Here is a 22,207-nt window from a genome sequence, read left to right as displayed (position 1 = left end):
CCTTGACTCTACCTTTGTCCTTGTTGCCAATAAAAACCCTTTCACTTTCCCAGCTTGATATCACTCTCGCATTCACCTCTTCAACTTGATTCTCACCAAACCTGAGCATAACTGGCTCACCATTGGACTATATCAAGGACTTTCGACGTCAATATTACCCATTACTCTAGGATAATCCTGGAGAGGAAATATAACCACTAGCTATTTTTTCCTCTACATTAAACCATTTCCTTCGACCCCTCCTATCTCCAACACCCTCAGCGCCAACACGTTAACAGACCCTTTATTATGAAGGTTGAAAACATCTGTTCAGCTATCCGTCTCTTTCCCTCACCTCTACTTTGGTCACGTTTCTCTCCCATCTCTTCTCGTGCTGCTTTTTAATTTATTTTGTCTGCTCCTGTGACTCCATTTTCACTAAACTTTCTTTCCTTCCTCTAATGCTACCTAATATTGTAATTAGTTTCCTCTTGAGGTACTGTCCCTTCTTTTTCGGTTCAGCTTTTGACTCTTTCTGCTTGAAAAAAAGCCATTCTTAACTCCTGTGCAAAGAACCACCCCAACCCCAACCTTTTTTCCACCAGTGCTGAAATATATTGTTACTTTTTAAATGAGTGTCTATCTTTGCTTTAACTATGTTTGAATCACTCAAATTAACTTTCCGACCTTGCCATAGCACCTGAAACAAGTCTAATTAAAGTCACAAATAGCACTCTCTGTGATTTTGACCGCGTTGCATTATTTTACTTTGCCCTTCCTGGCCTCTCTGCAGCCTTTGATATGTTGGGCTGCCCATCCTCCATCAATATTTCTCCTCCATTGTCAAACTAAGTGATTTAACTCTTTAACTATCCAATTTTAGCTAGAGTATTTTCAACAATAGCTTATTTTACTGCTCTCTGCACCTCCTATCCAAATACATAGGTCAGGATTTATATGTATGCTGACGACATGTAGCTCTACCTCTCCAGCACTTCCCTTGACCCAGTCATACTTGACCTATCCATAGTCTCTGTGTTATTTCCTGCTTACCTGACTCCTATCTTGGCTGAGTCACCATTTTCTCCAGCTAAATGTTCAGAAGGTCAAAACCATCATCTTTGATCCCTGCCAAACCCTGTACCTTTGGCACTATTTCATTCCCTCCTGGTCATTGTCATATGCTGAAATAGGCTTCAGAGTCTGACACTGACTAAGCTTCCAACTGCCAAGTTGTCTGCAACACAAGCAACTTTCACCTCCATCATGTGTCTGCCTGTGCCCATCTGCTGTTGAAATCCTGAACCATGCATTTGTCACCTCCAGACTACGCTATTCCATTGCTCGTTCAGGCCTCCCTAGTATTCGCCCTCTATAAACTGAATACGCCCAAACCCTGCTCTCTGCATCCTGTCTCCTGTAATTTTCTCCAGTTCTGCAAACCTCCAAATACTCCGACCGTGCATATATCCCATACTCCCTTTTCCCTACCATTAGCAGTTGTGAATTTAACTGTTTCATCAGTTCGGGTCTTCTCTTCCTTTTGGCCCCTCCTAAAAGCTCACCTATTGACCAAGCTATTTTCACTGTTACCTCTTTGGTTTTGACTTTTGTCAGATAATGCCTCTGAAAATTACCTCCGAGACTTTTACCATGTTAAAGACGGAATGTAAATGCAAGTTGTTGACTTTTTGATTTTTGTTTTGAGTTGAGGAATGAATCATAAATGTCACGAGGAAGGCAATTCTAAAAGTTCAGACCTCTTGTTAAATTATTAAAATTCTGCTGTAAAAAATATATAAAGGGGGCTCATCAGCTGGCAAATTGGTGTGAGGCACCCCCGACATCTTCCCGCTGCCACGCCATTTTGTCAGCTGTGGGAAAGGTGGCAGACCAACTGAGCCACTTAAGTGGACATTTTTCCCACATTAGGAGGGCCCATCATATGGCAGTCTCTCAGCATCAATCCACTTTAGACTTTGGAGGAACCCCCACCCTCCGTGACAGTGACTACTTCTGTGGCAAAGGTGCTGCCGCCTGTTCTCATCAGCCTTCCTCCCCTAGTTGGGCCTGCTTGACTTAAGTGACTTTGAGGATACATGGCCACCATCACCTGATTAAGCCGGAAGCTTTTAATTGGCTGGTGGCGGAAAGCCATAGTCCTGCTAAAGCAGATTGAGGTCTTTGCACCCACCCCTCATCATCAGAGATCTGCTGGTTCTAACTTCCTCATCCTCCCACTTAGATATGTCACAATGCACAGTGTCCTTCAATAATTCAGTTGAATGCAGAGGAGGCTGCAACTATAGAAAAATCTAAGCAGCAGGACAGAACCATAAACTTTGAGTAAATATTAATTGAAAGTCAGTTCTGAAATATGATTGGAATTTGAAAACAATATTTTTAAAATTAATTTACGGGACATGGGCATTGCTGACTTGGCCAGCATTTCTTGCCCATCCCTAGTTGCTCTCAAGAAGGTGGTGGTGGGCTGCCTTCTTGAACCGATGCTATTCCTGAGCTGTAGGTATACCCACTGTGTTGTAATGGAGGGAATTCCAGGATTTTGACCTAGCCACAGTGAAGGAACAGCAATATGTTTCCAAGTCAGAATGGTGAGTGACTTAGAGGGGAACATCCAGGTGGTGGTATTCCCAGGTATGTGCTGCTCTCGTCCTTTTAGATAGTAGTGGTCGCGGGTTAGGAAGATGCTGCCTAAGGAGCTTTGGTCAGTTTCTCCGGTCAGTCTTGTGGATGGCACACATGGCTGCTACTGTTCATTGATGGTAGAGGGATTAAATGTTTGTGAAAGGGATTCCAATCAAGCAGGTTGCTTTGTCCTGAGTGGTGTCAGGCTTCTTGTGTGTTGGAGCTGCACTCAACCAGGCAAGTGGAGAGTATTACAACACACTCCTGACCTGTGCCTTGTAGATGGTGGGAGGCTTTGGGAAAGCTAGGATTCCTAGCTTTTGATCTGCTCTGGTAGCCGCAATATTTGTATGTCTAGTCTAGTTCAGTTTCTGGTCAATGGGAACCCTCAGGATGGTGATAGTGGGAGATTCAGCAAAGGTCAAGTGATGATGTTTTGGTTCTCTTCTTTGGAGATGGTCATTGCCTAACTCTTATGTGGTACGAATGTTACTTGCCACTTGTCAGCCCAAACCTGGATTTTGTCCAGGTCTTGCTGCGTTTAGACACAGACTGCGATAGCACCTGAGGAGTCGCAAATGGTGCTAAACATTGTGCAATCATTAGCGAACTTCCCCATTTCTGACCTTTTGATAGAAGGAAGATCATTAACTCCCTCAATTTATCTATATGATGTCAAAGATGGGAAAGTGATGAATTTGGTGATGAAATGCATCTGCCACGAAGACAACACAAATACAAAAACAAATTAAATGGATGTTGACTGAATGTCCAACAGTGAATAACCAATTTAAATTTGTCTCCTTTTTAAAGTTTCCACTCTCCCTGTTCTTGTTCTGTATTCTCATATTTTGTCTTTTCTATGTTGTTGAGATTTAACAAATGAGTTCCAAGAATACTGGACTCAGTTGGCACTTACTATGGCAGTGAGTGTGCATATAAAACACCCTGAAATACAGCTCCAAATTAGAGACAACTCAGAATATATTTGGTTTTTTTTGACATTATGTAGGAATTGTTGAACACGAGGAAGGCTAAAAAATGAATGGTTAATAAACTACTTCCTTGCTTTTACTCTACTCCAACCCTTTTATATTAATTTTCTTTCTAAATTACCTTTTTTTTATTATTGCATTTGTGTTTCAACTTAGTTATTCTTGCCCATTCATTTTGGGCAATTAGAGGAGTTGCTGCTTTCTATTTAGCATTGTCCTTTCTATCCAAATGCAGAATTACTTAACAGTATTGCTTCATCAGACAGTATCTAAACAATTCATTGTTCTTAAAAAATTAAATCATACCAGATAATAGAACACATTATCACTTCAGTATGAAATGAAATGAAAATCGCTTACTGTCACAAGTGGGCTTCAATTGGAGACAACTCCCATTCTCTCTCTTCAGTATTTCTTTTTCCAATAACTTTACTTTTACTGAAAGGACACCATATGTTTCAAGAGTGCAAGCAGATAGGAAAATGGTTTGACACACATTAAATCCAGACCAACTGGTGTTTGGAGGGGGGTGATTGGCATTTAATTTTCTTTAAATATATTGTCACCGACACATACCCTTCCTCCCTGTTGTATTGTTAGGTCATTAATACCATGTTTTCTCTTTCAAGACTGCATTTGTTGCCTTTGTTTTTAAGAGCAATATTTTTATTTTGATTTGGATTGGCCCATTGCTTTTTAAACACGTCAGGGGAAGGAAAGTGGGAGGGGAGATGGAATAATTTTCCAACACACCCAGGTGATGGTTTATTAATTCATATTTTTAGGTGAAACCAGGAAACAGGTGTGTGAGCAATGGAGAGGTAGGTGTGTTCTGTGGGAAGAAAGTTGGGATGGGGGCCACCCTTGGGGTACAGAGGAACCCACCTGGAGGGCCAGTTTTGAATCCGAGTTTTGTAGTCTTATAAAAATCATGTAGTTCCGAGCTTCACCACTTGTACACTGGTAAGATCTAAACAGATGATTTTTGAAATTTCATCAGCTGCAATTGCTTTGTGCGAGTGCCTCTGCTGCTGTGTGTAGCTCATATATTCAATGGAGTGTAATTGCATCATTTGCTGAATTAGGTTATACTGATGATCTGTATACTGTACCTATTCGTGCCGACAGTCCAAAGTTGAGCAATATTTGTTTTAAATTGAAGAGGGGAAAACTCTTGTATTTGCCTGTTGTGGGTTGCTCAGTAACATAACCGTATAAAATCTGTTTATGTTTTGGTGAACCAGCTAGAGTTTTAACTATGGACTGCAAAGTCTATTACTTCAAAGTTTTTCTGAATTGTAATTTTTGTTTTCATTTCGGCTGGGAATTGCCATGATCTGTATAATAATCTCTTGGAGAATATAGCTAATCAGCAATTTGTGGTTGTTTCATGTTCTAAACCGCGAAGAGAGAATCTCAACAGATGCTCTCTTTTCAAGCTATGTGCTTTTCTTTGGGACCACTTGTCAGCAATAATGTTTTAAAATTTATTTGTTCAAATTAATAAAGAGAACCAACCAAGCTCTGTTTTGTGAATTGTTCTAAAATGTATTGGAGCAGGGCAGTGAAGAGACATATCTCCATTGGGAGCCTATTGCTAGGGAATAGTGGTTAGCCATCCCTCGATGGTTCTTGTTTACAGCCCCAGGGATTTAATCTGAGTTCCACTGTATTCAACCTAACGAGGCCTGTTTTCCCAGGCTTTCATTTGGTAATGTATTCCATAGCTAAATTTAAAAATTTTACATCAGTAAATGCAAACATATGTACGTGTTAATTATTGACAGTTTTGTGACAATGTTCGATACTGGTCCTTTTTTTATGGCGTTAAAATGATATTAAATTCATCTAATGTTGGTTTTGCACATTGATCTGTTTGCCAGAAAACAAACATTCACTTTCTCTTCCAATTGTGATTGTAAGTTGTGTGTAACTGTTAAAATGGTTTCTCCGCTCTTTTAACGTCTTTTAATTCCCTACTCTACTCGGGGGAATTGGACTAAAAGAAACGTGAAATTGCTATGAAAAGTCATTTTCCGACAATGGGCTGAAAAATAAATCCCCTCTCCTCGCACAATTAGAAATTATCTAAGAAATGTATCTTCTTTTACAACAGCATAATATAAAAGCAAATTACTGTAGATGCTGGAATCTGAAACAAAAACAGAAAATACTGGGCAATTTCAGCAGGTCTGTGGAGAGAGAAGGGAGCTAACGTTTCGAGTCTGAATGACTCTATCAAAGCTGGAGAAAACTGGAAATAGGGTCAGGTTTATATTGTAGTTGAGGGGTGGATCAGTGGGACTGGATAGAGGGCGAGTGATAGGTGGAGATTGACAAAGATGTCGAGGACAGAAAGACAAAAGGAATGTAAATGTAGGTGATTAAGGCTAAGAAGGGTGCGAATAGTGGTGCATAAAGAGATTAGAATGTGTGAATGGCAGAACAAAAGTGAGCAATGTGTCAAAAGGCAACTAGTTGTGGAGGGAGGGGGGACAATGGTGAGGGAAAAGATCAGTGGAAGAAATGAAAATAAAGTGATAGAAATAAAAATCGGGTGACGGTTGAGGAGAGAGATCTCAGTCTGAAGTTGTTGAACTGAATATTAAGTCCAGAAGGCTGTACCGTGTCGAATCGGAAGGTGAAGTGCTGTTTCTCCACTTTGCGCTGGGCTTCAATGGAACATTGCAACAAACCACGGGAGGGCGAATGGACGTGGGAGCAGGATAGTGAGTTGAAATGGCAAGCCACAGGAGGGTCTGGATCCTGCTTGCGGACAGATGGGAGGTGTTCTGCAAAGCAGTCACCCAGTCTGCGTTTACCCTCTCCAATGTAGAGTGGACCGCATTGGGCAGCAAATGCAATCAACCAGATTGAAGGAGGTGCACGTGAAGCACTGCCTCACTTGAAAAGACTGCTTGGGTCCTTGGATGGTGAGCAGGCACCTTCTGCAGGGGAGGTGCTGTGGGAAGAGGGTGAAGAATGATGAGGAGTGGACCAGGGTATCCTGGAGGGAATGGTCCCTGCGAAATGCTGACAGGGGAAGTGAGGGGAAGATTTGTTTGGTGGTGGAATCATGCTGGAGTTTGTGGAGAATGATTCTTTGAATGCGGATGCTGGTGTGAAGGTGATAGAGGGGTGGAAATTGGAAGTGAAATTAATAAATTTTCCAAGGATATTCTTTTCGTTGACCAAGTGCAGGTACCAATTGTATTTGCAAAATTGTGTGATTTTTGTGGTGATATGTATCGCTGTAAATACACAAGGGGTTAATGTAAATACACTACGACTTAGTAAACACTAGAGGGAGTGCCAGAGACGTCATGACATGTAGACATACAGCTAATGGACATATAGAATAGGACACGACCAATGGGCAGTCAAGACACCCAGAGGTGACACTACCACAAGGGGGCATTACACAACCTGTGTATAAGGACAGGGCACACATGCTCTGTCTCTTTTCCACAGGCGACACAGAGAGTAGCACAGGGGCAGATCAGAAGCATCACACCCCCACGTGGCTTAGAGCAGGCTAGTTAGTTAAACTGAGTTACTAAAGCAAGATTAGCAGGAGAGTCAAACTCATGGGTTCAATAAATCACATTGAACTTACTTCAAATTCTGGAGTATCGTTTGGTCAAAGCTGCATCGAGTTGTCACCTGTGTTATCCCAGAGTACATAACATAACGTGCTACCAGTAGTGTCTGTTGAATCTATATCGTTCAACTCAGCAAGATCCGTTACTAACAGCAACAGCGCCCAGGCAAGGTGACCGAGATTCCGGTTCCTCAGCAGCACAGGTACCACGGCAATCTCCGTGCCAACTGACGTGCATTCATGCAGAGATTTGAGATTTACATGGTAGCATCCGACCTAGATGGCGTGGCCGATGCTGAGAAGATAGATCTTCTACTCAGCATTGCGGGTGAATGTGCAACAGCAATCTTCAACTCCTTCAAGTACTCCAAAGGGCAGGACAAGAGAGACTTCCAGACAGTCCTGGACAAGTTTGAAAACTACTGCGAGGTGAACACAACAGAAATCGGTAAAACTGGCGCCTATACTCTCCTGGAGGCAAAGGTAGGCTTGCAGCAGAGGCAAACGGCAATTTTGATTGGCAGCCATCTTGCGCAAGAAGCCACACATGCGCAGTTCCTGAGAAGACGCGAACCGGCGAAACAGTGTTTTGCGCATGCGCAGTTGCGAAAAGAGCGCACAGTGAAGGAAAAACGATCTGCGCATGCGCAATCCATTTCTACGTCACAAGCATCAGGACGTCAGAGGCCCCAGACCACGCCCACTTAAGGGGAAATGACTGAAAATAAGTGAAAAAAAATTTTAAAGCCAGAAAACCACAATTCTTTCACCTGGAACGACAGCACAATGCCTGAACTTCGACCGGTAGCTGAAAGTAACCGCCGCAGAACCCTGCAACAAGCAGTTAGCACCACCCTAAGAGATGATTTAGTCCTTCAAGACTACGACTCAGACGATGATTTCATCATTGGACGTGGCGACCTCAGTACCAAATCCAAACCTCAATGAGATGTGTTGAACATTGAAGCATCCAACACAGTCATGGACGAGTTCTTTGGATTTGAGGATCCTCAGCCCAGCATAGACGACATCCCGACCCATGAGTACAGGATTCTGCTGTGCCCTGACGCCAAGAGACAGAGAGCAGTACAAGCCCACAGAGTGCGGCCTGACTCCAAGAGAGTGGTCCACGCACCACAAAGAGTCCCCGACTCCCGTGAGTGGTCCACGCACCACGAAGAGTCCCTGACTCTTCACAGAAAGCGATGACAGACTCCACAGAGAGAGCGGTACAAACCTCCACAGCGAGCTCGTTGACAGACTCCACAATGGAAGTAACGCAAGACTCGAGAGCGCAGACGCTGCATGAACAAGGCCATGAACGTCTAGCAACCTTACCTGAGCAACTAGCAGCAGACGATGCAAGTCTGCCATGCTCAAGTGCACAGCAAGACAACTATGACAGTCTACCACTCTCACGTGAACAACAAAAAGACTATGAGAGTCTACCTAGCTTATTTGAGCCACCAGAAGAAGACTGACAGTCTACTCAGGTCATCTAACCGACAAGAAGACATTGGAGGTCTACCCACTATGTGCGACAAGTGACAAAGGCTTCACCATTCCCATACAAGATGTGCGACATCTCAGTGAGATTGTCAGATCTCAGCTAGTATGTACAAAGGCATTCAACAATCAAAGTGAGGCTACTAGTGACTCCAATGACACTGCGTTAATTCAAGCCTCATCTAATCAAGCCTCTCCATAAGAACCAGAAAGGGCTCCAGACGGGGAGCATCGACAAGCCAAAGATGATTCGAGTGAACCGGACATGACTCCAAACGGGCACAACAATAGAACAAGAACTGATACGACATGGTACAACTCTGCCCATGAAGGACAATGTTACTGCTCAGCTCAGAACAATAGCGAGAGTGCAAACATACCATGGCATGTCAACGCATCTTACCAATTCATGTTTGCTACACTACGGCCCCGCAAACCAGCTTTCAGGAAAGGTGTCAGCAAGAATTGCTGCCTCAAGCATTAAAAAAAAAAGAGTCCACCTCAGACAATGAAGTGAATTGACCATTTGAACATCTCCTGATGACTGCTTGGTTACATAAACACCAGGACACTGACTGCGTTCACAAGGGAATGACAACATCAACATCGACACTTCCATAACAGCACAAGAAAGCCACTCGACGTGTAAATTCATGAACTTTGGATTCCTAATTATTATTTGGTGTTGTATAATCCTCAATGTCATCATAACTATTCTTTGCTCTTGTATTGTCATCACAGTCGTCATGCCTTGTACATGTCATCACTTATTTACCTGTTTTTGTTCAATTTTTTTTTTTAACACTGCAGGAAATATGTAACACAAAAAAAGGGGATGTGGTGATGTGCACCATTGTAAATACACAAGGGGTTAATGTAAATACACTACGACTAAGTAACACTAGAGGGAGCACCAGAGACGTCATGACATGTAGACATGCAGCTAATGGACACATCGAACAGGACACGGCCAATGGGCAGTCAAGACACCCAGAGGTGACACTACCACAAGGGGGCATTACACAACCTGTATATAAGGACAGGGCATACATGCTCTGTCTCTTTCCACAGGCGACACTTCGAGAGTAGGACAGGGGCAGATCAGAAGCATCACACCCACCACGTGGCTTAGAGCAGACTGGTTAGTTAGACTGAGTTACTATAGCAAGATTAGCAGGAGAGTCGAACTCATAGATAACTGTGCTAATGGTTCAATAAATCACATTGAACTTACTTCAAAGTCTGGAGTATCTTTTGGTCAAAGCTGCATCGAGTTGCAGCCTGTGTTATCCCAGAGAAAATAACACAATTTTAACTCCTCTTTTTCTTCTCCCGGCCCTATCTTCCCATTATCGGAGAAACACCATATCTGTTAGTGCAAGCTGTGCTGCAGTATTGTCGATATAAAGGAATTGAGGTGGTCTGATTGTCAGCGAAACTACTCTGACTGTCCCTATGAGTTTGACTTTGTTGCTGCTTTCAGGAAGGTTAAATGTGTGTGCCAATTTCCATCCATTTATTGCGGGCTTTCTTTAGTGGAATTTGGGATTGTGAGTCTTTCTCTTGTCTTAAACTTGAAGGAAAGCATTGTCAGCGAGATCTTCTGGCTGTTGGCCTACATTGGGATTTTCCGGTCCTGTCGAGGACATATCTCCACCATATGTTTCCCAGTAGTGTGAGGTGAATTAAATGGAAAATACCATTGATGGTGGTGGGTTCGGCTGGTCCAACAGCCAGCTGCCTCCGGCGCTGCGAAAGACCCTGCAATGTCTTTCTTGCAAGTAGGAGTTTCAGCTGTACAGGATAACAATACGTGGCACAGTGGTTAGCATTGCTGCCTCAGTCCAAAGATATGTAGGCTAGGTGGATTGATCGTGATATATTGCCCCTTTGTGACCAAAGGAGTGCAGGTGAGGTAGGATTGCAGTGATCGGGCAGGGGAGTGGGCCTAGGTAGGGTGCTCTTTCGGAGGGTCAGTGCAGACTCGATGGGCCAAATGGCTTCCTGTACTGTAGGGATTCTATGGATTAAGGAGTGACTTAATTCACCAACTTTGCACTGCCTTTTAAAATTTGATTTGTATCACGAGTGTAAATAAGTATAAATCTGAGCCATCAGCCTGCAGAATCACCAGCATATCACAGCAGTGCTGGAAGATATTCTAGATCTTGTTTACTTTTGCATTATGTTTAATGGATACTGTTCCGTCTCTATAATTAATTTTGATAGGCTGCTTTACTGGACCCTGTATATATTTCAATATGCCTTTATTAGCTCAAGACTGAGATTTGTTCTCGGACTCTAACTTCCGTAAATCATTCCGAATACTTTGCACTCCCTCCTTATTCTCATAGTCCCTTCACTCCATTATTACCTTCTGCACTAGCGAATAAACTGCATGCTTCATTTCTTTGCCATAAAATCTCAGCTCACAGTAACTTGGCAGTTTGATCCCGTCTTGCATGCCCACACATACCTCCTGCTTCTCCAACTCCCATTTGCCACTCCATTATCGTTCCCTGCATTTTGCTGTCAGTGGCCACATTTAGTCTCTACAAAATTACCCATTTGCAGCTCTTTCTTTGCATCTCTCCACCTTGCCACTTCTGCCTTGCTTTCTTAAAAACATTTCTATTTGAATGTTATTCCTACTACCCCGCTATCAATCTTTTATTGATTCCTTTACCCCATCCCACCCTTCTATTTGATCGCCAAAGTTTTCTTCCGTCCTTTAAGGCGCTCTTAAGTGTACAGCAATTTTATTTTCTCTGCAGGTTGTTTAGATTTCACTTTTTTTACAAGTATATGTAATTTTCTTCACTGCTATGCATTAGTCATAACATTTATTAGCTAATATTGTACTTGTGAACTAGAATTCTTTAGATGTTGAATGGATTTTACAGTTCAAATTTTTATACAATGATATGGAAATGAAAATATGGGTTAAAATAGCTTTTAGTTTTACTTCTGGTTACAAAAATGCTGTTTTGGTACACGGGCAATCTTATACATAGAATGACACAACACAGTGGGAGACCATTTGGCCCATCTCTCCTGTGCTGCCTCTTGAATGAGCTAGTCAATTAATCCCCAAAACCTCTGTTACCATACGCTGTAATTTTTTTCCCCCTTTAAATATTCATCTAATTCCCATTTGGAAGTTACTATTGAATTTGCTTCCACTACCCTTTCAGGCACTACATCTAAATCAAAACAACACAGCAATTTAAATCCTCATGTCGCCTCTAGTTGTTTTGCTGGCTCTTCTGCCACTGGAAACACTTTATTGCTCATCCAGCAACTCATAAACTAGCTAAGATTGGCAAGGCGACAATATGATGAAATGATTTGATACTTATGCGATCTGAATAAGTAATAAATTTATCAGCGCAACATTTTATTAGACACCGATGTGAGCTACAAAGCCTTAATCGTTTTTTGCTACTGCTCCATGGTCAACTTGTGTTATTGAAATCAAGTCAATGTGACTGAATGCTGCATGGCATGTCGGTCATGATGATTTATATCCCTCTAACAGCAAGGGAAACGAAGATTCCATTCATCTCTGCTACATCCTTCTCTGTGGTTGTCAGCTGCAAGATGTTTGGAGGATCCATTTCAGTTAACTTCTTGGTGGTCTGAGCTCTCTCCTCTTTCAAAGAGGGAAAGAATAGACCTTTGAACATAATGGCAAGTGTTCATCCAATAGACGGAGGGTGACTAAGTCAGTGACATGGCTTTTCAAATGGCTGAGGGTGAGTGCAAGTAGTGACTCACAAATGGAGATGTGCGAGAGTGCAACGAGAAGAAGGGGTAAACCAGGAAGGTAAGTGCGTGTGAGTAATGTGTTCAAGTAGACCTGACTAAACAAAATGAGGAGGTGGGGTCATGTGGATATATTGACCTCCTGTTTCCTGACCTGGTTAGGCCATTAAAGGGCTTTTTACACTGAATCCAGCAGCGTGTTACCATACCCCTGTTGCTGCTGACCACCTTCACTACCTTCAGCCACCCCTTATTGCTGTTCATTGCAGAATTCTCCTTCCCATTTGTAGGTAGATAGAGTATATCTCTCCTGACTCCTCATAGCCATCAGCACCACACCCAAGAAGATGTCACTCAAATGAGGTATAACTTTGATCTGGCTCTCGCTATTGTGATACATTCTTCTCTTTGGTTCCCAACTTTAAATTCTCTCAAACTGCGCGTATGGAGTGACTCCATAAATACTGGGGTTGAGGTTATGCCATGTGGGCTGACATTACTTTGTTGCCACCGATTGGACGGGAAATCTGAAGTAAAACTATAATGAAGGGCCGAGTTAAAAAGTTATTGCCAAATGTGCTGCATTCATTTCTGGGTTTCCTGAGCACTATTTTACCCCCTAATGGCACCCAGTGAGTTGCAGAACTAAAATTAGGGCCAGTCTGTCCACTATCGTTATGTAGCTTTTAATTAATACACAAGTCAGTACTTATTTTCATAATGCATAAAATCAATGTAGTTGAAATTAACCCATGTTAGCAAATATCAGATTTTTATTCCCTTATTGTTTTGTGGCAGGAGTGGTGACGAACAATTTGTTTCTACAGTGAATACTTTTGTCCTCTTTGAGAGAGATTATCTTGGAGTTAATTAACCGATTGGTGTGATGAAATTGAATCAATCATTAGAAATCTGGCAGTTTATCTAGGATGCTACAGTGATCACACAGCCCCTTAAAATCAATTCCTGAAGTTGCCGTGAGCGTTTTTTTGTTAAAGTAAAATATTCAGCGAAACAACAGGCTAAAAATTAAAATAGTAGCTTATAATTCAAATTCCTTGCTACTCTGAAGAAAAGATAATTGACACACAATTTCAATTTCCAACGGTTGTGAACGTCTGTGGTTAATGTGTTTTGTGACCACTTTCATTTGTACACAGTTGGTTCACTACACTCATTTCATGTGTCTTTGTATTATGGAACCAATGAACTGTCTAAATCTATAGAGTTACCAGACCTCATTGAGATAAAAAATTCTCAAAACAGATAGAAATGTAATTAGTTATAGGACATTTTTTAGAAATATCTAATGTAAATTATACAGCATGATGGGGCAGATTGTGAGTTGGCATCACTTTAAGTAACTCAATTTAAGAAGGTAATGCATTCATCATGCAGTAGTTTCTGTATGAGCAATGTACGATTGCATACTTCTGTATAATGCCACATTGGATCCAGTGTTATTGTTAACCACTTTGGTTACCTGAAGTCTAACCACAATTACTCATTTCCAGAGAGGGACACTTAATCTTTTTAATTGGAAATATAAATATTCTTGATGGGGCAATCCTGCGTGTGGTGAAGACTTTCTGCATGATAAGTTAAGGAGTAGAACTGATGTACTAAACAAAAAATACTGTCTTGTGGCGATTCTTCATTGTAATGTATCAACATACTGGATGAGCGTCAGATTATCATGGGGAAAAATTACAAGTACACCATTTCTTTCAATGTTTCAGATGTTGAATTGGAGGCTACCTGTGTGACTTCCAGATTAAGTGCACTTTCCTTTTGGAAGTTGAATGATTCTTCTTGTGCACATTGTCAAATAATTTATTTTGTGGGAATCTGGGAAAATGTGAAGTTAATTTTAGAAGGGAGAACAAAACAGCAGTGTATTATTTAAATGGAGAAAAACTGCAACAGAAAGGGACTTGGGATACTTGTGCACGAAACATAGAAAGCTAATTCATAGGTGTAGCAAGTAATCAGGAAGGCTAAAGGAATGTTGGCCCTTATTTCAAGGGGGTTGGAGTATAAGTGTACAGAAGTCTTATTGTAACTGTACACAGTACTTGTGAGACCGCATCTCGAGCACTGAGAGTAGTTTCGGTCCCCTTATTTAAAGAAAGGTATTATTTCATTGTAGGCAGTTCAGAGAAGGTTTACGAGGATGATCCCCGGAAAGGAGGGATTGCCTTATGAGCAAAGTTTAAACAGCTTGAGTTTCAACTCATTGGAATTTTGAAGAATGAGGGACAATTGAAACATACAGGATTCTTAAGAGGCTTGACTGAGTAAATGCTGAGAGGATTTTCCCTCATGGGACAGCCTAGGACCAGGGGGCATAGTCTCAGAATAAAGAGGTGCCAATTCAGGACTGGGACAAGGAGGAATTTCTTCTTCTTTGAGGGTTTTGAGTCTTTGGAACTCCTTGCCACAGAGAGCTGTGGGGCAGAATCCTTGTATATATTTAAGGCTGAGTTAGGTAGATCCTTGATCAGCAAGGGAATCGAGAGTTATGGGGAAAGAGCAGGAAAACGGACGTGAGGAATCAACCATGATCCTATTGAATGGGGATGCAGGCTCGAGGGACCGAATGTCCTATTTCTGTTCCTATTTCTTATGGTCTTATTTTCCTTATTTTTCCCTTGTGTATTGATCCGAAGGGAATTTGGCAGCAGCTAGGACAACATCTTCTACGAGAGTGAATATATTGTTTGTAAAGCAAGTTTGGAGTTACCAGTTATCCTATTCATTATAATAGATTTTTGTCCTTGGATTTATTGTAGTTTTAATGGTTTGTGTTTATAATATTAAAGAAAAATACTGTGAGCTCAAATATTGTGTTCTGCATAGTTCCTTATATTTGCTGAAAAGCATGATTGATAATCTCAGTTTGTGCCAGAGCAGCAGGGTAGCATGGTGGTTAGCATCAATGCTTCACAGCTCCAGGGTCCCAGGTTCGATTCCCGGCTGGGTCACTGTCTGTGTGGAGTCTGCACGTCCTCCCCCTGTGTGCGTGGGTTTCCTCCGGGTGCTCCGGTTTCCTCCCACAGTCCAAAGATGTGCGGGTTAGGTGGATTGGCCATGCTAAATTGCCCGTAGTGTCCTAAAAAGTAAGGTTAAGGGGGGGTTGTTGGGTTACTGGTATAGGGTGGATACGTGGGTTTGAGTAGGGTGATCATGGCTCGGCACAACATCGAGGGCCGAAGGGCCTGTTCTGTGCTGTACTGTTCTATGTTCTATGTTCTATATGACTTGAAATGGTACGCCTTTTGACAGCACAAAATATTCCGAGGTAATATCCTCAAAAGTTGGAGAAGTTGGCCGGTTGTACATCATTGCTGGTCATAATGGGCAGGATGAGAGTTGTGCATTATTGAGGGTCAGTCTGTCTGACATTCTGCTCAATGTCGGACAAACTGAACAGTTTCTCGTCGTTACCTTTTCCGGGCCCCTAATGACTTTGAATACATTTATCGAATCTCCTCCCAGCCTTATTTTCTCTGCAAACAGCCCTGACTTCTCCAGTGTATCTTCATAACTGATGTTCCTCATCACTGGAACCAGTCTCATGAATCTTTTCTGCACTCCCTCTAATACCTTCACATCTTCCGAAAGTGTGGCATCTAGGATGATTGTGATACTCTAGCTGAGGCTGAACTGGTGTATTACACAAATTCAACATAACCTCCTTATTCTTGCACTCTATCCTTGCTCTTGTAGTCTATGCCACTCCTAATGAAGTCCAGCATACTGCATGTTTTATTTAGTTTTAATTTTTAAAATAAATTTAGAGTACCCAATTCTTTTTTGTTTCCAATTAAGTGGCAATTTAGCATGGGCTACCCTGCACATCTTTGGGTTGTGGGGGTGAGATCCACGCAGACACTGGGAGAATGTGCAAACTCCACACGGACAGTGACCCAGGGCTGGGATCGAACCCGGGTCCTTGGTGCTGTGAGACAGCAGTGCTATCCATCGTGCCCCTCCATACTGCATGTTTTATTAACTACGCTCTCAACCTGTTGTCTCACCTTCAAAGGTGTATACATAAATTGTTTAAGAACCATTCCCACCCAGAAAAACACTCCAGATACTAAATTAATTTGTTCAACAAACACATCAGACAATGTTCTACTTTCACATCAACTGGCAGGAATGCCATTTCGTGAGCGTGCTCCAAGCTATTGATTTTGTCTAAAATGGAAAACTTTCCTATCCCTGGATGAAAACAAGTTGACTTCTTTAGTGGTAGGTTGCAATAAACAACACTGAGGTAAGAGTGATCTTTAGTGCTTCGACTGTGCATATCTTACCATAATGAATGCCTTGGGCAGCACGGTAGCACAGTGGTTAGCACAATTGCTTCACCTCGCCAGGGTCCCAGTTTAATTCCCGGCTTGGGTCACTGTCTGTGCGGAGTCTGCACGTTTTCCCCGTGTCTGCGTGGGTTTCCTCCAGGTGTTCCGGTTTCCTCCCACAAGTCCTGAAAGACATGCTGTTAGGTGAATTGGACATTCTGAATTCTCCCTCTGTGTACCTGAACAGGCGCCGCCGGAGTGTGGTGACTAGGGGCTTTTCACGGTAACATAATTGCAGTGTTAATGTAAGCCTACTTGTGACAATAAATATTATTATTGATGTAGGATCTTGGCATCCTAATCTGCTCCTGTGTTTGGTAGCATATTATTGGACCTTTCTGTAGTCAGCTGTGCTGCTTAAGATGCCCGTTGAATGTAGATGAATATTAGATAAGCATTTTGCTTGTGGCATGCAAAAATTGTTTGCAGAACTTGATGACTATCCTAGTATAACTCCAAGAACCAAACATATCTGTTTGCAGGGTGGTTTGACATGCACAGGGCTTCTTGAAATATAAGGAGGCATGCTGGGGCACAAATAGCCACCTAAGCTCCATTAATAGGGTGTATCATGTACCCAAACTTCCTAGCAGCCGTGCAACAGGATTTGTCCAATTTCTCTGTGTCCATAAGGGTTCCAGCCTGTGGAAAGATTTGCATTTTACAGTTTATGGTCTTAAGGAGGCACATGGTTTTCAATGCTCATTGAGATTGTGTGCGCAAGATTAGAATTGTTCATTTAGATCAAATAGGTGCATTTGGAGCATTTGTCACTTGTCAGGAACAATCCCCTTTCACTCTGGTATTAGAGATTGCTTTTAATCCTGCTGTTTAATGTTCAACCCTGTAAAATGTCAGTTGTTAAAGGTGCCATAAATATACTGTGTTCTTACGCATTGTCCTGTTGAAAACTAAGATTACATCTGCAATACATTGTGGATATTGATGAAGGTAACCCTGTAAGTAGGTAAACATGCATTTTTTCCACAAACATATTTCTGGAGTACATTTGATTGAAACATAATTATGAACCCAACTGTTAGTTGTCTTCATTCTCCTTTACCCATCATCCCTTACTCCCTTACATTTGACGGACTGCTTTTGTTTTGAATGCACTTTCTGTTGGATTGTGTGAACTGGTCATTCATTAACTACTTGTTTTGTTTCTTATTGACTTGCTCATCTGTCTTGTACTTTTATTGAATGATTTGCAATGAGTGATTCTTATTCTTTGCTTAATTTTTATCTTGTTTTGTGCTTTCCACTTTACAGGCATGCACTATGGATATGTTGCTAATAATCAAGTTAATTCAGCACCGAGTCCCTTGTCATCAACTTCAGATGATGAGGATGATGATGATGAAGCAGGTGTGCTTTATGTTTTAACAGATGTCCTATATGTTGCATGTGCTGAATTCATTTGCTGTAAATCATTGACTAATACAGAATTTTAATGACTGCAAAGGCCACATTCCTTATTACTTCAGGGAGCAATATCTTCTGCATTGAATAAATAATGGTGATCAAGTACAGTTTATTAAGGTACAATATGTATGAGAATCAAAGTAAGTTGTAGCTCTGAGTAGAAGGGGTTTATCAGGTACTAATTCAAGGTACCATAATCAGAGAGTGGTTTGTGCTGTATGAAGTGATTTTATTTCTCTGTAAAATACTGATCCATCCTTGTAGGGTGAACATCCTATGGTTTTCAGTTTTTTGGAATGAGAGTAATTTATATGTAAGTACTTTTTCCAAGGGAGAACTTGGAAATTTGTACGGCACTTCACACCTCTCAGAGCATCCCAAAGTGCTCTTTATTAAATGGGTTGGTTTAAGGAACCATTGTGACATGCAGCAGCCCAGTGTTTGCACAACTATGTTCCACAAACAGCATTAAATTGAATGAGAAGCTAATCTGCTTTGCTGGTATTGACTATGGGGTGAATATTGACCAAAATAACAGGAGAACTCTGCTTTGAATAAGGCCATGCGATCTTTAAGATTCATTTGAACCAGTGGTCAGCATTGCTGCCTACGGCGCTGAGGACCCGGGTTCGAATCCCGGCTCTGGGTCACTGTCCGTGAGGAGTTTGCACATTCTCCCCGTGTCTACGTGGGTTTCACCCCCACAACCCAAAAAAATGTGCAGGATAGGTGGATTGGCCACGCTAAATTGCCCCTTAATTGGAAAAAATAATTGGGTACTCTAAATTTAAAAAAAAAAAATTAATTTGAACAAAAAGCTGGGGTTAATGCCTCAAACAAAGCACGGCACTCCTGACAATGTGGCATAGCTTCAGAACTGCACTTGAATACTACATTAGATTATTTTTTCACTTACTGAAGTGGATCCTGAACCCACATGGCATGAAGTAACGGAAACCAATGACTGGGCCAGGAAGTGATGCAGAATTTAACATTAGCTACTTCAGTACAGACATAGAGTAGCTTGAATTTAGAAAAAAAGTATAGAGATAGAGAAATAAAGACCAGGACTGGTTGCAACACAAGTAAATTAAAAATAGAGAGCAATGAGGTTGACGGGGCATAAGACAGACTCTGTTTTGGGAAAATAAACTTCTGCATAAGCAACTTGAGTTGAGATATTGAAAGTAATCCAAATTACGCCCTAAACCATGAGCAATTTAACATTTCTTTTGAAGATCAGTGCTGATACTACTGTACTTGTCATATGTATTCATTCACTCTGTGGATTTTGAAATTATATTTTGAATATAATTCAGTGTTATAGCTTTTATAAACTGATACTTGATTGGTGGCCATAACTTGCAGTCTTTTCAAATTTAACTTTACTGGAAATGATTTATAGCGTCATTATTGAGTTTTCAGTTCCATACTAGTAAACCCCTTTATTTTTTATCTTGCATTCTTTATTTTGCATGTTTTGTTGAAAAGTATTTTTATTTGCATTTTTCAAATTTTATATATAAACAATAAAATAATAAACAAACTCCCCGAAACTCTCTTCGTCCCCACCCCCCTCCGAACTCTGTGCTGCACAACCCCACAACAGAGAGACATCCCTCACCTAGTTCCCCCTCGCCCCCACCTAACAAGTAACAGTGACCAGCTCTTTGAAGTACAGAATAAACGTCTGTCACCTCTGGTAGAACCCCTCAATTGCCACCCTCCCAGTGTACTTGATGTCCTTGAGATATAAAAATTCCATAAGATCTTCCAGACCACACTGAGGCACTGGGTGGAGAAGCTGACCTCCACTCCAGCAGCACCCGCCTTTGAGCAATCAATCAGTGAGACGAAGGCCAGAATGTCAGTCCCCGCCCCAGTCTGCATCTCTGGCAGGTCCAACACCGCAAATATGGCCCCGAGGGGACAAGGCTTCAGCTCAATTTGTAGAATTGCCGACATGGTGCTGAAGAAGGAGGCCTAGAACCCCACAAGCCTTAGACACAACCAGAGCATGTGCACATGATTAGCCGGGCCCCTCCACACTGTACACACTCCACTTCCACTCCTGCAAATAACCTGCTCATCCTGGATTTGCTCAAATGGGGCCCTATGCACTACCTTCAACTGTGTCAACCCTAACCTCGCACATGATGATGTTGCATTCACCATATTGCTGGGGACGAAACAACTATGTTTAAAAGCGCCTCAAATTCAACGACAACTGCCGCCCCTTCATCAACCCCGTCTGATCTTCCCCAATAACCTGAGGGTGACACTCATTCAGCCTCAGTGCTGGAATCTTGGCCAAAATCTTGGCATCCACATTTAGTAAAGAAATCAGGTGGTACAACCCACACTCCACCAGGTCCTTATCATTCTTTAGCAGAAGCGGAATGGACGCTTGCATCATTGTCTCTGGAAGAGACCGCCACGATATTGAATCCTCAATCATCTCCACCAATAATGGTACTAGTCGATCAGCAAACATTTTGTAAAATTCCACCGGGAACCCATCCAACCTTGGTGCCTTTCCTGTCTGCATGCACTCAATCGCTGCTGGGTGTCCTCTACCCCAATGGCTCCTCCAGCCCTTCCCGGTCCTCTTTCTCTACCTTAGGACACTGCAATCCCTCCAGAAATTCCCGCACATCTGGCTCCTCCCCCGGTGGCTCCGACCTGCAGAGGTTCTTATAAAACACCTCGAATGTCTAGTTAACTTTATCCAGCGCCGACACAAGTCCCCCAGCTGAATCCTGAATCTGGACAGTCTCTTGGAGACTGCTTGCTGCCTCAACTGACCGGCCAGGAGGGAAATGGCCATCTCCCATATTCGTATGTTACCCCCCCTCGAGTGCCGCAACTGGTGCACCGCCTTAACAGTGGCTAATGGATCAAATCGCATCTGCAACTTCTTTCTAATATTCAAATGCTCTGGGGTGGGATCACTTGAGTACCTTTGACCACCTCTGAGATCACATCTACCAACTGTTGCTGCTTTTCCCTTGCCTCCCTATCCACCTGTGCCTTGTGCGAGAGTATCGCCCTGCACCACCGCTTTCGGAGCCTCCCAGAGCACTGAGAGCAACACCTCCCCATTCTTGTTAAACTCCACATACTCAGAAATCACCCTGGCCATTTTCACATAAAATCCCAAACCTGCTAACAGCCCCACATCCAAACTCTGTGCTGGCCGCTGGGCCATCCAAAGCCACATCCACCAGGTGCGGAGTGTGGACCTGAAATCGCTTATCGCGCAATATTCCTTTTCCTAAACCTTGGCAGAAGAGACCTCTCCCCATCACAAAAAGTTGATGCCCGAGTACACATTGTGCACTGGAGAGAAAAAAGGCAATTCTCTGCCTCAGTGCCACAAAAACCACCATGGATCCAATCCACCCTTCTTGAATGCTGCCAGTACCTTCGCTAGCCCCAATGTCTTTGGCTTAGACCAATCCAACTCAGAGTCCGAAAGCAATTCAAATTGCCCCCAAAATCAGCTGGTGCGTGTCCATATCTGTGGCTGGATTCCTCCAAAAATGGGGCTATGTCCCCATGCCGGCGTAAAAACGCTGGCGTTTCACTCTTGACTTTCCTTTAAAAAGTCAAGAGCGATTCACTTACCTTCAGGGGGCTGGCAGGGCCCCAGAGCGCTTCTCGCAACTCTGGCAGTGGGTATGGGCATGCGCACAGTGGCGGCTTGCGCCATGACGGACACAGACTGCGAACCGATATCGACAATGTAGGCCCCCCCCGAGATGGCGCGTGCCGGCGTGTCCAAGCGTTCGATCGTTGCCCCGGTCACCCATGAGGCCCCCACCCCATGTGCACGATCCCCCTTCCCCCCCCAAAAGCAGGGCGGCCGCGGACAGAGCGCAGCTGCCACCTGAGGTTCCCAACCGGCAATACGTGGTTAG

The 22,207-nt window shown here is 42.7% G+C and overlaps 1 protein-coding gene across 5 annotated transcripts in view; it reads left to right on the top strand.

Annotated features, from left to right (window-relative positions):
- The window catches only part of LOC119963247 (protein transport protein Sec24B-like), a 135,255-nt gene that overhangs the window by 23,970 nt on the left and 89,078 nt on the right, over positions 1 to 22,207 (top strand). For 4 of the 5 annotated variants that reach the window (XM_038792058.1, XM_038792056.1, XM_038792057.1 and 1 more), the window contains exon 5: positions 18,135 to 18,230. The exons of the other annotated variant lie outside the window; for it this stretch is intronic. In XM_038792058.1, coding sequence (XP_038647986.1) covers positions 18,135 to 18,230 — 96 coding nt within the window. The remainder of the gene's footprint in view (positions 1 to 18,134; positions 18,231 to 22,207) is intronic. 5 annotated transcript variants of the gene reach the window in all.

The sequence above is a fragment of the Scyliorhinus canicula genome, chromosome 3, assembly GCF_902713615.1.
Source record: "Scyliorhinus canicula chromosome 3, sScyCan1.1, whole genome shotgun sequence".
Lineage (NCBI taxonomy): Eukaryota > Metazoa > Chordata > Chondrichthyes > Carcharhiniformes > Scyliorhinidae > Scyliorhinus > Scyliorhinus canicula.
This window is presented reverse-complemented; position numbering and strand designations above follow the sequence as displayed.